The sequence below is a fragment of the Camelus bactrianus genome, chromosome 25 (assembly GCF_048773025.1).
Source record: "Camelus bactrianus isolate YW-2024 breed Bactrian camel chromosome 25, ASM4877302v1, whole genome shotgun sequence".
NCBI classification, from domain to species: Eukaryota; Metazoa; Chordata; class Mammalia; order Artiodactyla; family Camelidae; genus Camelus; species Camelus bactrianus.
Window position 1 is genome coordinate 38,391,865 of NC_133563.1, and position 16,844 is coordinate 38,408,708.

The following is a 16,844-nucleotide window of genomic DNA, read 5'->3' on the forward strand; positions in this document are numbered from 1 at the left end:
TATACAATAGCCAAGACATGCAAGCAACCTAAATGTCCATCAACAGATGACTGGATAAAGAAGTTGTGGTGTATTTATACAATGGAACACTACTCAGCCATAAAAGAGTGCAATATTGCCATCTGCAGAAACATGGATGGACCCAAAGATGATCATACTAAGTGAAGTAAGTCAGACAGAGAAAGACAAATATCATATGACATCACTTACATTGGAATCTAAAAAAATGACACAAATGAATTTATTTACAAAACAGAAATAGACTCACAGACATAGAAAACAAACTTACAGTTACCAAAGGGGAAAGGGGTGGGAAGGGATAAATTAGGAGTTTGGAATTTGCAGATACTAAGTACTATATACAAAAACAAACAGTAAGGTCCTACTGTAGAGCACAGGTAACTACATTCAATATCTTGTAATAACCTATAACAAAAAAGAATATATATGTGTATAACTGAATCACTTTGCTATACACCAGAAACTAACAAAACATTATACATCAACTACATTTCAATCAAAAAATAAATGAATAAAAAAAAATAAATGGAGCCTGAGAGAGCAGAGGTTCTTGCCTGTTCCCTGCTGTCCCCAGCCATGGGGCCTGGCACCTGGCAGGCTCTCAAAATCTATGGGCTGATGAGAAGTGCGTCTAGCTCTTCCTCTGTGCCAGACGTCGTCCTCACTGTTTCACACACAATACCTCCCTAGGCCTCACAACAACAGAGGGGAAAGGAGCATTATTGCCCCACTTGACAGATGAAGGGACAGAGGCCCAGAAGTTCTGGGCCTGCCCCAGGGCCACACAATAAAGCTGGGATCAGACATGTAACCACCCTGGTGCTGCTGCAGGGGGAACCCTGGGCTCCCAAGCTGAGGTCTGAAGTAGGAGCAGGAATCATCTGAGGGTCAGGTTGGGGAATGACATGGGTCTGAGGGTCTGGGACCCCAACCACACACTCCAGCAGCCCCAGCTCTCAGCCCACTCCCCTCTCTTGGCTGACGCTCTACCCTTTGTGATCTCAGCTCCTGGCCTGCGTGCCCCTCTCCCCAACCCTCATCCTCCCTGCTGCCCTCCAATTAGTGCTCTGTGAAAAGCAGAGAAGGCCTAACAATATGGAGAAGTTGCTCAGGCTTGGGAGCCTGGCAGAGCCTTCCGGCCCTGCGCTGGTCTCTTGTCCCTCAGCCCCTGATGAGGGTGACTGGATGGCGCCCAGGATTGGTGACCAAGGTCCACTCGCAGCAGACTCTGCCTCTAGCCAAGACATGGAGAGGCTTTCCTTTCAAGACGAGCCGATGCCCTTGCTCTTCCAATGAGCCTCCAGACTCAGGGAGGGGACAACTGGCTCCCCCAGAAACCCAGAGGCAGCACCTAAGTCACTCACAAGGCCAACTAGCACCTGGCCTGTTCCTACTGTTAGCCAACACATCTTCTCCAGCTTCATGGGGGGAATTCTTTTAGAAAAGAGGAAAAAAAAGTTGACTAAAAATGCATTCATTCACTTATTGAGCACCTGCTATATGTCGGGGCTGCACTGAGCTCCAGGATGCAGAACAGAGTATGGGGTGACCTTGCCCTTTCTGGGGCATCACCCTGAGTCTTCCCTCTGAGCAGAGCCTGGGGGCAGGGGTTCAGAAAGACCCCTTGGCAGCTGTGCAGAGAGAGGCTGCAGAAGAGAGGGTGAGTCGGAGGCCTGTACCAAACCAAGCCCCACCCTGACAGCTGGATGGGCTGTCCTGCATGAAGATGTAGGGAGAGTGGGCTGTCCTGGGGGCCTGGACAGCCCAAGCAGTTGACAGGGCTGTGCCTCAGTGCCTCACCTGAAGGGGGAGGTATCTGTACTATCCACCTGGCGTGGGGTGTTAGGACTGTTACAACGGTGCCTGGAGGGCGCTGGCGGTCCAGTGCTGGCTAATTCTGTGGGAGCAGAGCCTGGGCCAGTCCCTCCCAGAAGCTCCTTGTCAGCAACAGGATGTGACTGCAAACTAGCAGAACTGGACATTAAAAATCACCACAGCAGGCAGTATTGAAGTGATCACATGGCCATATTGCTAGAAGGGGCTCTGGCCACGTGCAGACTGGCTCCTTCCCAGGAGTGGGACGGGAAGGAAAAGGGGGTGTGGACAGAGGGCTCCAGGTTAAAGGTCCCTGTCCTTCAGCAACGTTGTGCCTTGAGATGATGGCTTTATAGGAGGTTTGTTAAGCCTACAAAGAATCCCAAGCCAAGATGGGAGCAAAGATCCCTGAAGGCCTCGCCAAGCTGGCATGCTGAGCTGAATCTAATGAGGCAAATTTGAATGAGAACAAACTGTACAGAGGCCAGTGACCCAAGACCAGAGGGGTCTGACTCAGCATAAGCAAGTGGGAAAATACCGAAGGCTTGTCTACAGTGGATTCCTGATGAGCCGGTGAGGAATGAGAACCCTGAATGGACGTGGGGAGGTTCCAGTCACCGTTCCACGGTGGTCCTGACCAAGAGCTCAGACAGAAGACAGCGAAGGGTCGGGGGAGCAGCCCCAGGACCCTGAACCCAGAACACATGACCCAAATCTGGGGGATGAATCCCTTGCTCTCCAGACCTTTGCTACTGTCTATCCCAAACTCAAGCCCAATTGATTTGGACACCAAAGGACACTTGCTTACATGACACAACAGGAAAAAAAAGATAAGAAAATTAGAATGAAAAGAAAATTAGAGAAGAGCACACAGAGGAAGCTTGGAGAAGGTGAGTACAAGGAAAGGGGCAGGAGGCTGCAGCTCAGCGTTCTGGAGTGCCCCGGGTCTTTGGAGGACCCCTCCGCACGCGGCAGCTCTGTGGGGAGGCCGGGGCAGCAGAGGCACAGTGACCTGGGACCAGGCAGTGGGGACACAGGCTGCAAGTGTTGAAAGGGGCTTGGAGCCTGCAGCTCCACCCATCCTCCGCACAGCCTCCTGCTGGGAGGAGTGGGGTGTGCATGCCCCCCAACTCCTCTTGACCCTCTCACTCCTCATACTCAGGAGTCCGGCGCTGGCCACATCGCTCCACTCCAGCAGTACTCCCTGCACCATCAGTGGCTTCCAGGCCCCTCAGGCTGATGCCCATCTGGCCTCTCAGCAGCCTTCAATGCCTCGGCTGCCCCATGCCCGGAAATCTCTCTGCCCGTAGCTGCGCAGACCCGGCCCTCTCAGGCCTCCTCCTTGTGTCCCCGAGGCATTTCTGTTCTATGTTCTCTGCCGGCTTGTCCTGCTCTTCAAGGGACAGTGGGCTTAAAGCCTATTGTCTTTCATCCCTCACTGACTCCTGGGTGACCTCGCCCCCTCCCGTGGCTCCATTTGCCATCTAGAAGCTGATGACTCTACAATGTACGTTCCCAGCCCACACAGCAGGCTCTCTGGGACTCGAGCAGTAACCCCTGCCTCCATGACTTCACCCCTTGGAGGCTTCAACGGCATCACTCTCTGCAGCACAGCCAGACCCGACAGAGGATCTTCACTCTAAACGCGGTCATCCTCCCCGCTGGGCTGGTGTGACCAGAGCTCCAGCAGTCCCACCAGCAGCTGCGAGGCTGTCCCCGCTCTGGCCCTTGCCCAAGACCAGTCCACCCAGTTCCCGCGAAAACTTCCTCACCGCCCTGTCCTGCACCTCCACGGGCCTCCTGCCTCACTCGCTGGGAGGACTGGCGCGGCCTCCTGACTGCGCTCCACTCAGCGGCTCCTTCTTCTCCAATCCGTTCCCACAGCCCTTTCTTAAAGCCCTGCAAGGGCTTCCTGAGGCCCTTAGGATGAAGATCAACAGCAGTCCCGTGGCCACAAGGCCCTATCACAGCTGGGCCTCTGTCCCCCAGCACGTAGCTCTCCTCCCTCCTCTGTCCCCTCACACGAGCCAGCCTCTTCCAGTTCCGTCAGGGGAGCACGGCCTCTGCACAGACTGCTCTCTCTGTGGAAAGCTCTCCTCCCACGGGGACACCTCCTTCAGCTGGTCTCAATCATCACTTCCTCAGGGAAGGCTGCCCTGAGCAAGCTTGGGGCCTAACCCACTGGCAGCCTCTCCCAGCGGGAGCGGGAGCACAGCTTTCATCGCAGTGCGACATCGACATTCACATGCGATCATTCCACTCACAGCTGCTCCGATACACTCGAGATGGCGAGACGGCGAGATGGCCGAGATGGCCGATGAGGCAGGGACAAGTCCTGATTCTGAGGAGAACTGAACCCCCAGTTCCTAACACAACGCCTGCTATACAGTTGGTGCTCGATTTATATATTTTTGGAGGAAACCAGCACTGGTGCAAAGGGAAATACAGATGGTGTATCAGTCAGAGTTCTCATATATGAAGAAATTTATTTTAAAGAATTGGCTCATACAATTGTGAGGACTAGAAAATCCCAAGTCTGTAGAGCAGGCCGGAGACTCAAGCAGAATTTCTGGAACAGTGTTGAGGCACAGTTCCCTCTTCCCTGGAAAACCTTTGTTTTCTATCCTTAAGGCCTTCAAATGACTGTATGAAGCCCACCCACATGACTGAGGGTCATCTCCTTTACTTAAAGTCAACCTTCAGAGCAATGGCTTGACTAGTGTTTGACCAAACACCTGGGCTCACAGCCCAGCCCAGCTGACACGTACAATTTGACCATCACAGATGGCAAAGAGGGCATCCACCCAAGGAGAGGCCGATGGTGGGAGAAGCCTACCTAGTGGACGAGCACTGGGAGGGCGTGGTGAGCCGACTCTCACACGCTGGAGGAAAACCCAGCAGACATGTTCTACTAAAAGCAGAGGATGTGGAGAGGGGGTCTACTCCACCAGAGAAACCTCAGCCCTGGTCCCCAGGGCCAAAGGGATTCAGCCAGGATTACAGTCTGGGGTGTCAGAGAAGGGTGGGGGCAGACCCCCCATTGTAAGGTCCAGGTAGAATGTTCAACACAGGCTGACCCCAGCCCCGGCTGATCTTCACCTCTGTCCTCACCCCCACACTCCTGCTGGGAGTGTGCTACGCCTTATCTCAGGACTTCACCATCCTCTCCTGGTTAAGAGCAGATGCCCAGGAGCCAGTGGAGGTCAGGAGGACGTGGCCTTACTCAGCTCCTAAGGTCAAGCCTGCACATCTCTCTGTGTAGATGACTCTAAAAAAGGACAATGCGATAAGGACTCAGAGATCTGAGTTCTTGGAACCTGATGAGGAATGCAGTCTTGGGTTCTTGAAGGACAATAGTCAGGAAAATTCAAGAAGCCAGAGAAAAGTGGGTACAGAGGGGGCCCCGCTGGGGAATTAGGAATAGGGGGATCTGAGTCATCAGAAATGCAAACTTCAAGCTACAGGGAGCCAAGTGCTTGGACAAAGGAGCCCCTGGGCAGCAATCAGAGAAAGGCTCTGGGCACCCGGGGTCAGAAGAAAACATAGCCCAGCATCCAGCCATCGAAGTAGAATGTCCCCAGAAGAAGGCTAGCAGGCTAAAGCCAGTTGTGCCAAGACCCCAAGGAAAGGGCACCCTCTCCAGGAAGAACGGTGGTGAATGTTCATTCAACAGAGATTCGCTGGTTACCCACCTACACCACATCAAGCCCTTTGCTGGATGCTGGCGAGTCGCACAGCCTTGCCCTGGATGTAGAGTGAGTGGAACAGCATTAAAGAGCTCACTGCACAGAACCAGGTAAACACTAGGACAGAGGACACGCCTGCAGGGGAGGCATAGAGGGCGGTGACGGGGAAGCTTCACGGGGATGGGGGGCACTTGAGAGAAAAGCTGGCTGGATAGAGAAGGGGCGGTAAGTTGCAGGCTGAAGCAGGGCCTGTGCCCAGGCCGAGGCACGGAGAGCTGAGCCTGTTAGAGCAGAGAGGGCAAGGAGGAGGGCGCAGCCTCTGACCTCACAATACCCAGGGCCCACTGGGCCAGCCTTACAACCTGCAAACTCTGGTGCCCTCCTCCAGCCCGGGCAAGGCCCGGGGCCCTGGGCAGCCTCCAGGTGCAGTGCCCTCCTGTGGGCTGCACCCTTCCCGCTGCCCCGGGGCATGTCTCTACTCACCAATTATGAGGGGCTTCGGCATCAGATCGAGAGACTGGTGCGGGAAAATGAGGAACTGAAGAAGCTGGTGCGGCTTATTCGGGAGAATCACGAGCTCAAGTCAGCGATCAAGACACAGGCGGGTGGCCTGAGCGTCAGCGGGTTCAGCAGCGGGCTCGGGGAGCTGGCAGCTGGCCCTTCTCCACACCAGGGTAAGTGCAAGAGGCCTGAGTGCAAGAACAGTGGGGAGGGAAGGGTGAGTCTGCACCAGAGAGAGGAGACTGTGTGCTGGGGTCTCAGGAAACCATGGAGGGAGAGAAGGGCTAAGATGGCAACAAACTCGTGGGCCAGAGTCCCTACCAGCTGAGGGGAGGGTGAGGACACAGGACAATCAGGATAAAAGGGCAAAACTAAGCACGAATCCCATTCCCCTGATGGTAGGAACCCCTGCTGACACCCCTCCCCTCAGGTGAACTTCCAAGCAGCTCCATAGACTGAATTTCCCAGCTCTAGAATCCAAATGTGCTTACCCCCAGCTTCCCCACCCTCTCCTCCACCCCTCACCCTCAGCGCCCCCATCGCCTCCCCCATTACTCTCCACTTAGACATGACCAGAAGGCAACTGACAACCCAAATCTAGAAACCAGGGAGAGAACCAGGACTGAAGCTTGAGGTTTGAAATCGTTGGTGTGTGACAGCCCTGGGGCCAGAGAAGAGCTACAGAGCAGGGTGAGACAAGAACAGGCAAAGAAGTCATATGTGTTTGCAGAAAAGCAGTTGAAGTAACGATCTTTGGGGTTAGGCCTGGAGCGGAGGGACAGGGCCAGGAGGGCATTCAGAGGCCAGGAGGACAGGGAGGCTGCGGTGTGGTGACAGGAACAAGGGATGTGCCAGAAGAACTGAAAGCTGCCAGCATTGAAGATATCAGAGGGAGAATTTCCGGGGGTGGCAAGTCCCAGGGAGTGGCAGTGGCTGTCGAAGTGTACTGGTGAAGGTTAATGGGGGGAGGAGGTGACAAAATGCCTCCACTTTTGTTCTATCCACATTCCTCCCCATCTCTACCATGTCCTTCCTGTCTTGAGGAAGGCTGTGTCCCCTTCTCCAGGGTGACTTCTCGGAGCCGACACCTCCCCGCCCCACAGTGGCAACCCGCCCTGTCACTTCTGATTAAGAAGTTGACCTTTCCACTTGGACTCTAAACCCCCTCAGGTCTGTGCTCCTTCCCCCACAGACTTAATGTCTTTCCTGTACTACGGAAAGCTGCCTCCCTGCTCCCTGGGTTTCCTGCCACCCTACCTGGCTGTGGCCTGGGGCTGGTCTTCACAGTCCTCATTACTGATCACAAGCACAAAGGCCCCTCTCCTTTGAAAGTTTATACCATTACTGACTCTGAGACAACAGACAGGGTGGCAAAAACAATACACTCGAGGAGGTACAGCATTTAAGAACTGTTACAGTTTCAGAAGCTAAACTGTGGTTTCCTACTCCCAAGCTGATCATGCAAGCCTTCTCCTTTTAGATTTGATTCTTTTTTTTTAAATAACTTCACATTTTAATATTTTTAGCGGTGGGAGGTAATTAGGTTTCTATTTATTTTTCATGCAGTTGTTGGAGATCGAACCCAGGACCTTGGGCATGCTAGGCACACATTCTGTCACTGAGCTATACCCTCCCCACCAGGTTTTATTCTTAAGAGAGTCCTTGAACCAATTCTGCTCTTCCAACCCTGACAGGTCAAGCTTAGGGGGTTAGGAAAGGTTTTCTGGAGGTGAGCCCAGCCAGCTGGCTGTGAGGGGGGGATGGGGCATTGCAGGAGGAGGAAGAGCTTGTGCAAAGGCCTGGATCTGGGGGTTGCAGGAATGAGAAATAGATCAGTGTGTTTAAAGCCTAGGGTGTATGTGTATAGTTAGTGTGTGGTGTGTGTGTGAGTGTGTGGGTGTGGGTGTGGAGTGGGCTGTGGGTGAGCATGTGAGTGTGGTGTGTGTGTATAGTATGATGTGTGAGTGGACTGTGTGACACATGTATGGAGTGTGTGGTACAGATGGGTGACTAGGATGTGTAGTATGTGTGACTTGAAAGTGTTTGTTTTATGAGTGTGAGAAAAGGTGTGTGTGACTGTGTGTGTGAAATGTGTGGTATGTGTGTGAGTGCGTATGTGTGGTGTCTGTGTCTTGTGGGTGGCTATGTGTGACAGTATGTGTTTCAGGATGTACATGAATGTGTGTTTTGTGTGATACGTGTGCGTGTGTGGTACGTGGGTGTTTGAGTGTGTTCGTGCTGTGTGTGCTGGTATGTGTGGGGTGTGTGTGTGTGTGTGATGTTTGTACTTGTGACTCTTTGGGGAGGCTAGGGGAGGTTTGGAGGGGGCGGCCAGTGAGAAGGGAATAACACAGCTGGAGGTCAGCAGAGGTCAGATTGCCAAGGACTGCGAATGACCCACTTAGGAGCTCAGACTTGCTCCTAAAGGCAATAAGCAGACACTGGTTGTTTCCAACAGGGAATAACCATGTTTGTGCTTCAGAAAGACCATTCCAGCTGCTGTGGGGAAAATGGAGTCAAGGGAAACCAGAGTAAGGCAGGGAGATAGATTAGACGAGGCTCTTGAGTTATCCAGGTTGAAGAGGATGGTCTGAACTAGTGGTGGAGAAAGACTGATTCCAGTCTCTTAGGAAGAAAATGAACTGCTTGGATGTGAGGGATGAAAGAGAGTCCAGAATGTGTCTGTCGCTGTGGCAGAGGTGACCGGGGTGCCACTTCCTACAACTGCAGACCCTCTGTTCCCATGCCCGGCAGAGGCAGATGCCTGGAGCTGCCCAGGAGATCTTTATCCAGTCTCTTCCTCACCCTGCCTGTCCCCCCGCCCGTTCCTTGTAACTCGCCTTCCTCATGAAGTCAGGCTCTTATTTTCAATTTGCTTCCAGGGACTCGACCTTCGGTTCCTCTTTCGGGCCCACCCTCCTCTTCCCTTGTACAAACTTGTGCACAGCACTACCTCCCAAACCCTCCAGTGTAGAGCTCTGGCCCTTCCCCAGTTAGGAGGAACACAGGATATGCAGCTCAGACCTGTGGGTATCACAAGCATGTGTGCCAGGCCCCTCACAGTGCAGGACAGAGCCCAGGTAGGGAGAGAAGGGGTGCAGGATGAGGGGCAGGGGCAGGGGGGCAGCTCTTCTGGCATGGAACTCCAGGGAGTCCAAGAATCCTAAAATCAAACCTGACCTTCCAGGTTGTTACAAAGGTTTATTTGTTAGGTAAGAAAATAGAACATAATTTAACAGTTTCTTAGACTGATAACTTTTAACTGTTTTGACATGTCATACATAGGCTTCCATTTGCACTCTTGCCCAGGGTAAGCCTAGGAGAAGGAAATTCAGTCTTGGAGGAAGAGAATAAGTTGTATTCTAGACAAACTGACTCTAACAAGACATTCACACAACATCCACATGGAGCATCCAGGGGGCAGTGGTGATATGAGCCTGAAGCCCAAAGGAGAGGTCAGGGATGGAGGGAAAAGATCAAGAGTCGTTGATAATTGAAGCCGTCAGAGGGAGTAGATTGTATGGGAAGACAGAGTACAGTAGGAAGAGACTGAGGGACAAGTCCTGAGTCAGGACAGGGAGAGAAGCTGGCAAAGGAACAATCAGAGAGACAAGGGAAACCTTGAAAGTGTAATGTCACAGAAGCCAAAAGATAGCTTCAAAGGGGACAGAGTGTCAACAGAATAAAGGCTGCCTGAGAAGTCAAGCAAGAAAAGTGGTAAGAACTTAGTTCTATTACCTTGGTTGGAGCGATTTCAACCCCACTGTAAGTGGGAAGGGCCCACGGAGTGAGGTGAAGAGTGAGAAAATGGAGAGAATAGACAGTTGATGCTTAGTTCATGAAATATGGCAGGGGGTAGGGGGCAGTAGCTGGAGAGGGGCATGGAGCCCAGAGCTTCTTTTCTTGGTGTCCGAGGCCTGAGTTTATTTACATGTAAAGGGAAGGAGCCAGGAAAGGCTGCTAGAAGATGTGAAAGTGAAAAGGGGTACTTTATAGAGCAGAGGCTGCCTTGACTGAAGGTAGAACATCTCTTCCGCCATCTGGGAAAGAAAGGAGGAAGGGAAGGGTGAGGGAGAATGCCAGGCAGGAAGCTAAAAAATCTCCAGAACCATGGCTTCAATCTTCTCTGTAAAAATGTCATTCTCTGAGAGACATGGTGGAGAGAGAAAGAAGGGGAAGGTCTGAAATAGAGCGAAAATGTCAGAAGGAACTGAGAGGGGACCTGGGAGGTACATAATGGCCCCAGATGATGCTGGCGTGTATGGATTGTAAAGGCAGCAGCCACCAACCTTCTCCAGCGGCATCTGGTGGGTGAGGCGGACATGGGGAGTCAGGCAGGCAGAGCTCAGGACCCTCAGCCAGAGTCTGGGCACATCACAGGGAGAAGTGGAGACCAGCTTGTGTCAGATGAGAAGAAAACGAAGAAGCCGGGGTCCTAGAGATCTAGACAGGCTCCAAGACCAGGTGGCTGGCAGTGGTCCTCCAAGCAAGGCAGAGCACAGCTTTGTAGTCAGAGTGGGTAATCTGAGAGCCAAGAAGGAGGTTGGCTGAAGTGACTTCACAGGGAAGAAAGGGCCTGTGAACGTGGCAGGCGGGAGGTGGGGCCAGGACGGGACTGGGCCTGCAGGGCCTCCCGCTCCTGAGGGCTCAGGGGCTCGCTGCGCCGCGAGCTGTGCGCGGTGTCTCCGCAGACGGGGGGCGGGTGGGGAGTCAGGGCTGCTGGAGTAAAGAGGAGATGGAGGCTGTGCGCGCTAAGCGCGGCCTGCCCGTCAGGCCCAGCTCCTCCACGCACACGTGGCCGGGACAGGCGGCCGGGCTGCGGAAGGCTGGCAGGCAGGCGGGCTGGGGGCTTCTGCCGCTCGTCGTGCCTGACAGCCTCCCGCGCCCGCCCCTCCCTCCCCGCAGGCCCCCTGCCTTCCCTGGGGCTGCAGGCTGGTCGGAGGCCCTCAGGCAGGGAGCAGCCTTCTCCCCGCTTCCAGAGGCCTTTCCCACCCCCGCGCCCTGCAGCTTCCCTTCCTCCCCCGTCCCGGGGCCTTCCTTACCCCCCACCCCGGCCTGCTGCCCGGAGACCGCCCACCCTGGGCCCCCACCCCTGACCCTGCACCCCACGCCAGGGGCTGACCTGACGCCCCCGGCTCCATCCTTCCGAGGGCCCCATCCCCCCTCAGACCCCATCTCTCCCTCAGGGCCGCCTTTCTCCTGGGACCCCTGTCCCCGTCAGAGCGCGCCTGCCTCACCCGACCTCAGGGCCCCATCTCCCTTTTGGGACCTCTGTCTCCTCTCAGGACCCGCCCCCTCAGGGCCTGTCCCCTCCTCAGGCCCTGTCAACATCCCCCTCTCAGTTTCCCCCTTCCCACCGCCCAACCCTCTTGGAACCCTGGGCTCTAGGCGCCTTCGCTCACCGGTCTCCGGGTCTCGCCTCAGCAACAGCTTCCCGCCCAAATCACCTGGCTCCGCCCCCTACGGGCCCCGCCCTTGAGGGCAGGCCCCGCCCCTGGTCCCGCCCCTCCCCGGGGCCCCGCCCTTGAGGGCAGGACCGGCACTCGGGGCCCGCCCAGTTGTCCCGTCCCCTCTGGCCACAGCCTGGACTCCTACCACCTTGACTTGTCCTCACCTCCCTCCTCGCGTGCATCGGTGTTCGGGCTGCCTTTGCCCTCGGTGTGGGCCCGGCCTCGTCCTCGAGGGGCCGACGTCCTTATTCCGGAGGGAGGGAGCTGAGGCCGCGGGCGGTGGGCAGACTCGCGAGGGACCGCTGCTGAGGCTGCTGCAGCCCAGAGCCGGAGCCCGGGCCGGGGAGATGTTCAGGACTGCGTGAAGGCCACGCCCTGACCCAGGCGATGAGGCCCCCCCCCCCCTGCCAAAGTCCCGGCCTCCGCGGCGGGAAGGATGGCGCTGCCCCTGCGAGGAACAGGTTTGGGGAAGAAGTTCAGTTAAACGGGTTAAAACATTGTATACTGCATTTGTAAATCTAAGACATTTACTTTTCTTTCTAACTTCAATTGTCCAATGTAACAAACCTTCCTGGATCCTAAATAATTCTTATATAAAATAAACATACTTCTAATACTGTCCGTAGTAAAGTACCTAGGAACATTTCTACTCACAAATCTAAATCAGTTACATATACATTATAATAAGGTGAAAACAATGTCACCTGTACATTTCGCATTGGGACTGAGATGTTTTAAACAGAGGCTTCACCCTGGGCTCCTGCTGGCTCAGAACACTCCTGCTCACACCTGGTGTCTAGTAGCACCGTTAGTATTCCTAGTGTCCCCATGGCCCAGACGGAGATTTCAACAAGGCTGCTCCTGAGATTCTCATTGGTGAGCCTGATGGGTCAAAAACCCTTGGACACTGTATCCATGACTGAGGTCACCACAGCCTTGGCCCTGAGCAGTGGACACACACTCCCCCATGCTCTGCACTTGCAGGGCCTGCGTGCCACCCGGGGTGCACAGCAACCCTAAATGCCTGTGACCCCAAAGAATCTTTCTTTTGTTTTTTCTTTTTCTTTTTTTCCCTATTCTGGCTATTAGGAATAATGATGCTATAAGCATTCATGTACAAGTTTTTGTGTGGATGTGTGTTTCCACTTCTCTTGACTATATATCTAGGAGTAGAATTGCTGGGTCACATGGTAACTGTGTTTGTTTGAGGATCTGCCAGACTGTTTTCCAGTGTAGCTGCACTATTTCACATTGCCACCAGCAACATATGAGTGTTCCAGTTTCTCTATATCCTTGCCAGTGCTTCTTATCTGACTTCTTGATTATAGCCGTCTACTGGGTGTACAGTGGTGTATCACTTCACTGTGGGGTTTTTTAATCTTTAAAAATTTATTTATTTGTTACTTTTTGGGGAAGTCATTGTGGTTTTGATTTGCATTTTCCTGATGGCTAATGATGTTGAACAACTTTTCATGTGTTCATTGGCAATTTGTGTATCATCTTTGAGAAATGCCTGTTCAGATCTTTGCCATTTTTAAATTGAGCTATTTGTATTTTTATTATTGAGTTGTAAGGATTCTTTATACATTCTGCATATAAGTCCCTTAGCCAATATATGATTTGTAAATATTTTCTCCCAGTTTATCTTTTTGCTTTCTTGATAGTGTCCTTTGAAACATACAAGCTTTTAATTTCGATGAAACCCAGCATACCTATTGTTTCTTTTATTTCTTGTGCTTTTGATGTTGTATCGAAGAATCTATTGCTAAATCCAGGGTCGTGGAGATTTAGCCCTGTTTTCTTCTAAGAATTGTATAGTTTTAGCTGTTACATTTTGGCCTCTGAGCTGTTTGAGTTAACTTTTGTGTATGGTGTGAGGTAAGAATCCAACTTCATTTTTTTGCACATGGGTACCCAGCAGTCCTAGCACCATTTTTTCAAAAGATTATTCTTCCTCAATTGAATTTTCTTGGCATCCTTGTCAAAAATCTGTTGACCAAAGATACATGGTTTATTTCTGGACTCCCTATTCTAGTCCATTGATCTATCTGTCTGTCCTTATACCAGTGCCACACAGTCTTGATTACTATAGCTTTGTAGTAAGTGTTGAAATCTGAAAGTTAGTTCTCCAACTTTCTTCTTTTTATTTTATTTTTTAAATTGAAGTATAGTTGATTTACAATGTTGCATTAGTTTCTGGTGTACAGCAAAGCAATTCAGATATAGATATATATTCATTTTCAGATTTTTTCCATTATAGGTTATTATAAGATATTGAATATAGTTCCCTGTGCTATACTGTAGGACCTTGCTATTTATCTATTTTATATACAGTGGTTAGTATATGAAAATCCTGAACTCCAAGTTTATCCCTTCCCACCCTCTTTCCCTCCAGTAACCATAAGTTTGTTTACTATGTCGTGAGTCTGTTTCTGTTTTGTAGAGAAGTTCATTAGTGTCTTCTTTTTTCTTTTTTTAGATTTCATATATGAGTGATATCATATGATATTTGTCTTTTTCTGTCTGACTTACTTCACTTAGTATGATAATCTCTAGGTTCATCCATGTTGCTGCAGATGGCATTATTCCATTCTTTTTATGGCTGAGTAGTATTCCATTGTATAAATATACTACAGCTTCTTTATCCAGTCATCTGTCAGTGGACATTTAGGTTGCTTGCATGTCTTGGCTATTGTATATAGTGCTGCTGTGAACACTGGGGTGCAGGTGTCTTTTTTATTTAGTTTTCTCCTGATATATGCCCAGAAGTGGGATTGCTGGATCATATAGTAAGTTTATTTTTAGTTTTTTAAGGAATCTTCATACTTTTCTCCATAGTGGCTGCACCAAATTACATTCCCACCAGCAGTGTAGGAGAGTTTCCTTTTCTCCACACCCTCTCTGGCATTTATTACTTGTAGACTTTTTGATGATGGCCACTCTGACTGGTGTGAGGTGATACCTCATTGTAGTTTTAAGTCAAATTTCCTTGATAATTAGAGATGTTGAGCATCTTTTCATGTGCCTTTTGTTCACTTCTTTGGACCAATGTCTATTTAGGTCTTCTGCTCTTTTTTGTGTGGGTTATTTGTTTTTTTGTTATTGAGTTGTATGAGCTATTTGTATAGTCTGGAAATTAAGCCCTCGTCAGTCATATCGTTTGCAAATATTTTCTCCTGTTCTGTAGGTTGTCTTTTCATGTTGTTTATGGTTTCCTTTGCTGTGTAAAAGCTTGTAAGTTTGATTTAGGTCCCATTTGTTTATTCTTGCGTTTATTTGTTTTGCTTTGGGAGACTGACCTAAGACAACATTGCTATGATTTATGTCAGAGAATGTTTTGCCTATGTTTTCTTCTAGAAGTCTTAGGTGCTATGTCTTATATTTAAGTCTGTAAGCCATTTTGAGTTTATTTTTGTGTGTGGTGTGAGGGAGTGTTCTAAATTTATTGATTTACATGCAGCTGTCCAGCTTCCCCAACACCACTTGCTGAAGAGACTGTCTTTTCTCCATTATATATTTTTGCCTCCTTTGCTGAAGATTAATTGACCGTATGTGTGTGGGTTTATGTCTGGGCTCTCTATTCTGATCCATTGATCCATGTATCTGTTTTGATTACTGTAGCTCTGTAGTATTGTCTGAAGTCTGGGAGGGTTATTCCTCCAGCTTTCTTCTTTTTCTGCAGGATTTCTTTGGCAATTCTGGGTCTTTTGTAATTCCATACAAATTTTAGGTTTATTTGTTCTAGTTCTGTGAAAAATATCCTAGGTAATTTGATAGGGATCACATTAAATCTGTAGATTGCTTTGGGTATTATGGCCATTTTAACCATATTGGTTCTTCCAGTCCAAGAGCATGGGATATCTTTCTATTTCTTTAAATCATTATTGATTTCCTTGATCAATATTTTATAGTTCTTAGAATATAAGTCTTTCACCTCCATGATCAGGTTTATTCCTAAGTATTTTTTTAAATTTGATTTTAAAGGGGATTTTTTTTTTTTTTTTACTTTCTCTTTCTGATATTTCACTGTTAGTGTAAAGAAATGAAACAGATTTCTGTATGTTAAAATTTTATCCTGCTACCTTGCTGATTTCATTTATCAGCTCTGGTAGTTTTTGTGTGGAGTCATTAGGGTTTTTTATGTATAGTACCATGTCATCTGCATATAATGACAAATTTACCTCTTCCCTTCCAATCTGGATACCTTTTATTTCTTTTTTTTTTTTTTTTTTTTTTTTTTTTTTTTTTTGTCTGATTGCTGTGGCTATGTCTTCCAATACTAGTTTCAATAGAAGTGTGAGAGTGGGCATCCTTGTCTTGTTTCAGAATTTAGTGGGAAGGCTTTCAGCTTTTCACCGTTGAGTATTATGCTGGCTTTGGGTTTGTCATAAATAACTTTTATTATGTTGGGATATGTTCCTTCTATACCCAATTTGCTAAAAAGTTTTCTCTCTTCTTTTTCAATATTGCTTTGGCAATTCTAGGTCCCTCCCTTGCAATCCTGTATGAATTTTAGGATTAACTTTGTCAAATTCTACACAGAAGCCAGCTTAGTTTCTGACAGGGAGTTTATGAAATCTGTAGATCAACTCGGGGAGTATTGCTCTCTTCACAATCGCTAACTTCACAAAAGTTCAAATCCATAAACATGGGATGTTTTTTCATTTATTTAGATCTTCTTTAATTTCTTTCAACTATGTTTATAGTTTTCAGAGTATAAGTTTTGTGTTTCTTTTGTTAAATTTATTCCTAAATATTTTACTTTTTGCCGTTATTTTCTTAATTTCATTTTTGGATTGCTCATGGCAAGTATATGGAAATACAACTAATTTTTGTAGACCCGGATGAATCTTGCATGCTTTGTATTCTAAGGACCACACAGCTCCTTCAGACAGTAGCATTATCTGATTGAGTTTTGGACCTCACATGGTCGTCTCAGTGGTCACAGTCTATAAGCTGATTCTGTGGACACTTCCTTCTCCCAGATTAGCTCCCAGTACTTAGGGGCACAAACTTGAGTCAAACAGACCTCAACTCCTATCCTCACCTCTTTTTTTTTTAATCATTTAGCTTCATCTCTGCTCATATAAACATCATATTCTTCTCATTTACTGAACATTTTCTGTGGCCCAAGCACTATTCTAGGCACTACGAAACAGCAGCAAACAAACAAATCCCTGCCCCCGTGGGGTGTCCATTCTAATCAAGGGAAGGAGGACAAACCAATAAGTCAGTGTAGACTGTCCTAGAGAGAGACAAGTGCTAAGGAGAAAATGGTCCAGGAGAAGCAGAGGAATAGGTCGGGTGAAGAAAACTGGTGATTTTGGCTGGAAGACCGCATTGAGGAGGTCACAAGTGAAGGGGTGGGTGG

General features: G+C 49.5%; 1 protein-coding gene across 4 annotated transcripts in view; it reads left to right on the top strand.

Moving 5' to 3' along the window:
* Window positions 1-293: 293 nt before the first annotated feature.
* The window catches only part of SPATC1 (spermatogenesis and centriole associated 1), a 29,111-nt gene continuing 12,560 nt past the window's right edge, over window positions 294-16,844 (top strand). Inside the window, exons 1-2 of one of the 4 annotated variants that reach the window (XM_074352787.1) lie at window positions 294-2,726; window positions 2,999-6,196. In XM_074352787.1, the coding sequence (XP_074208888.1) occupies window positions 5,992-6,196 (205 nt within the window). In that variant the 5' untranslated portion in view covers window positions 294-2,726; window positions 2,999-5,991. The remainder of the gene's footprint in view (window positions 2,727-2,998; window positions 6,197-16,844) is intronic. The other 3 variants (XM_074352784.1, XM_074352785.1, XM_074352786.1) reach the window with 3 other exon arrangements.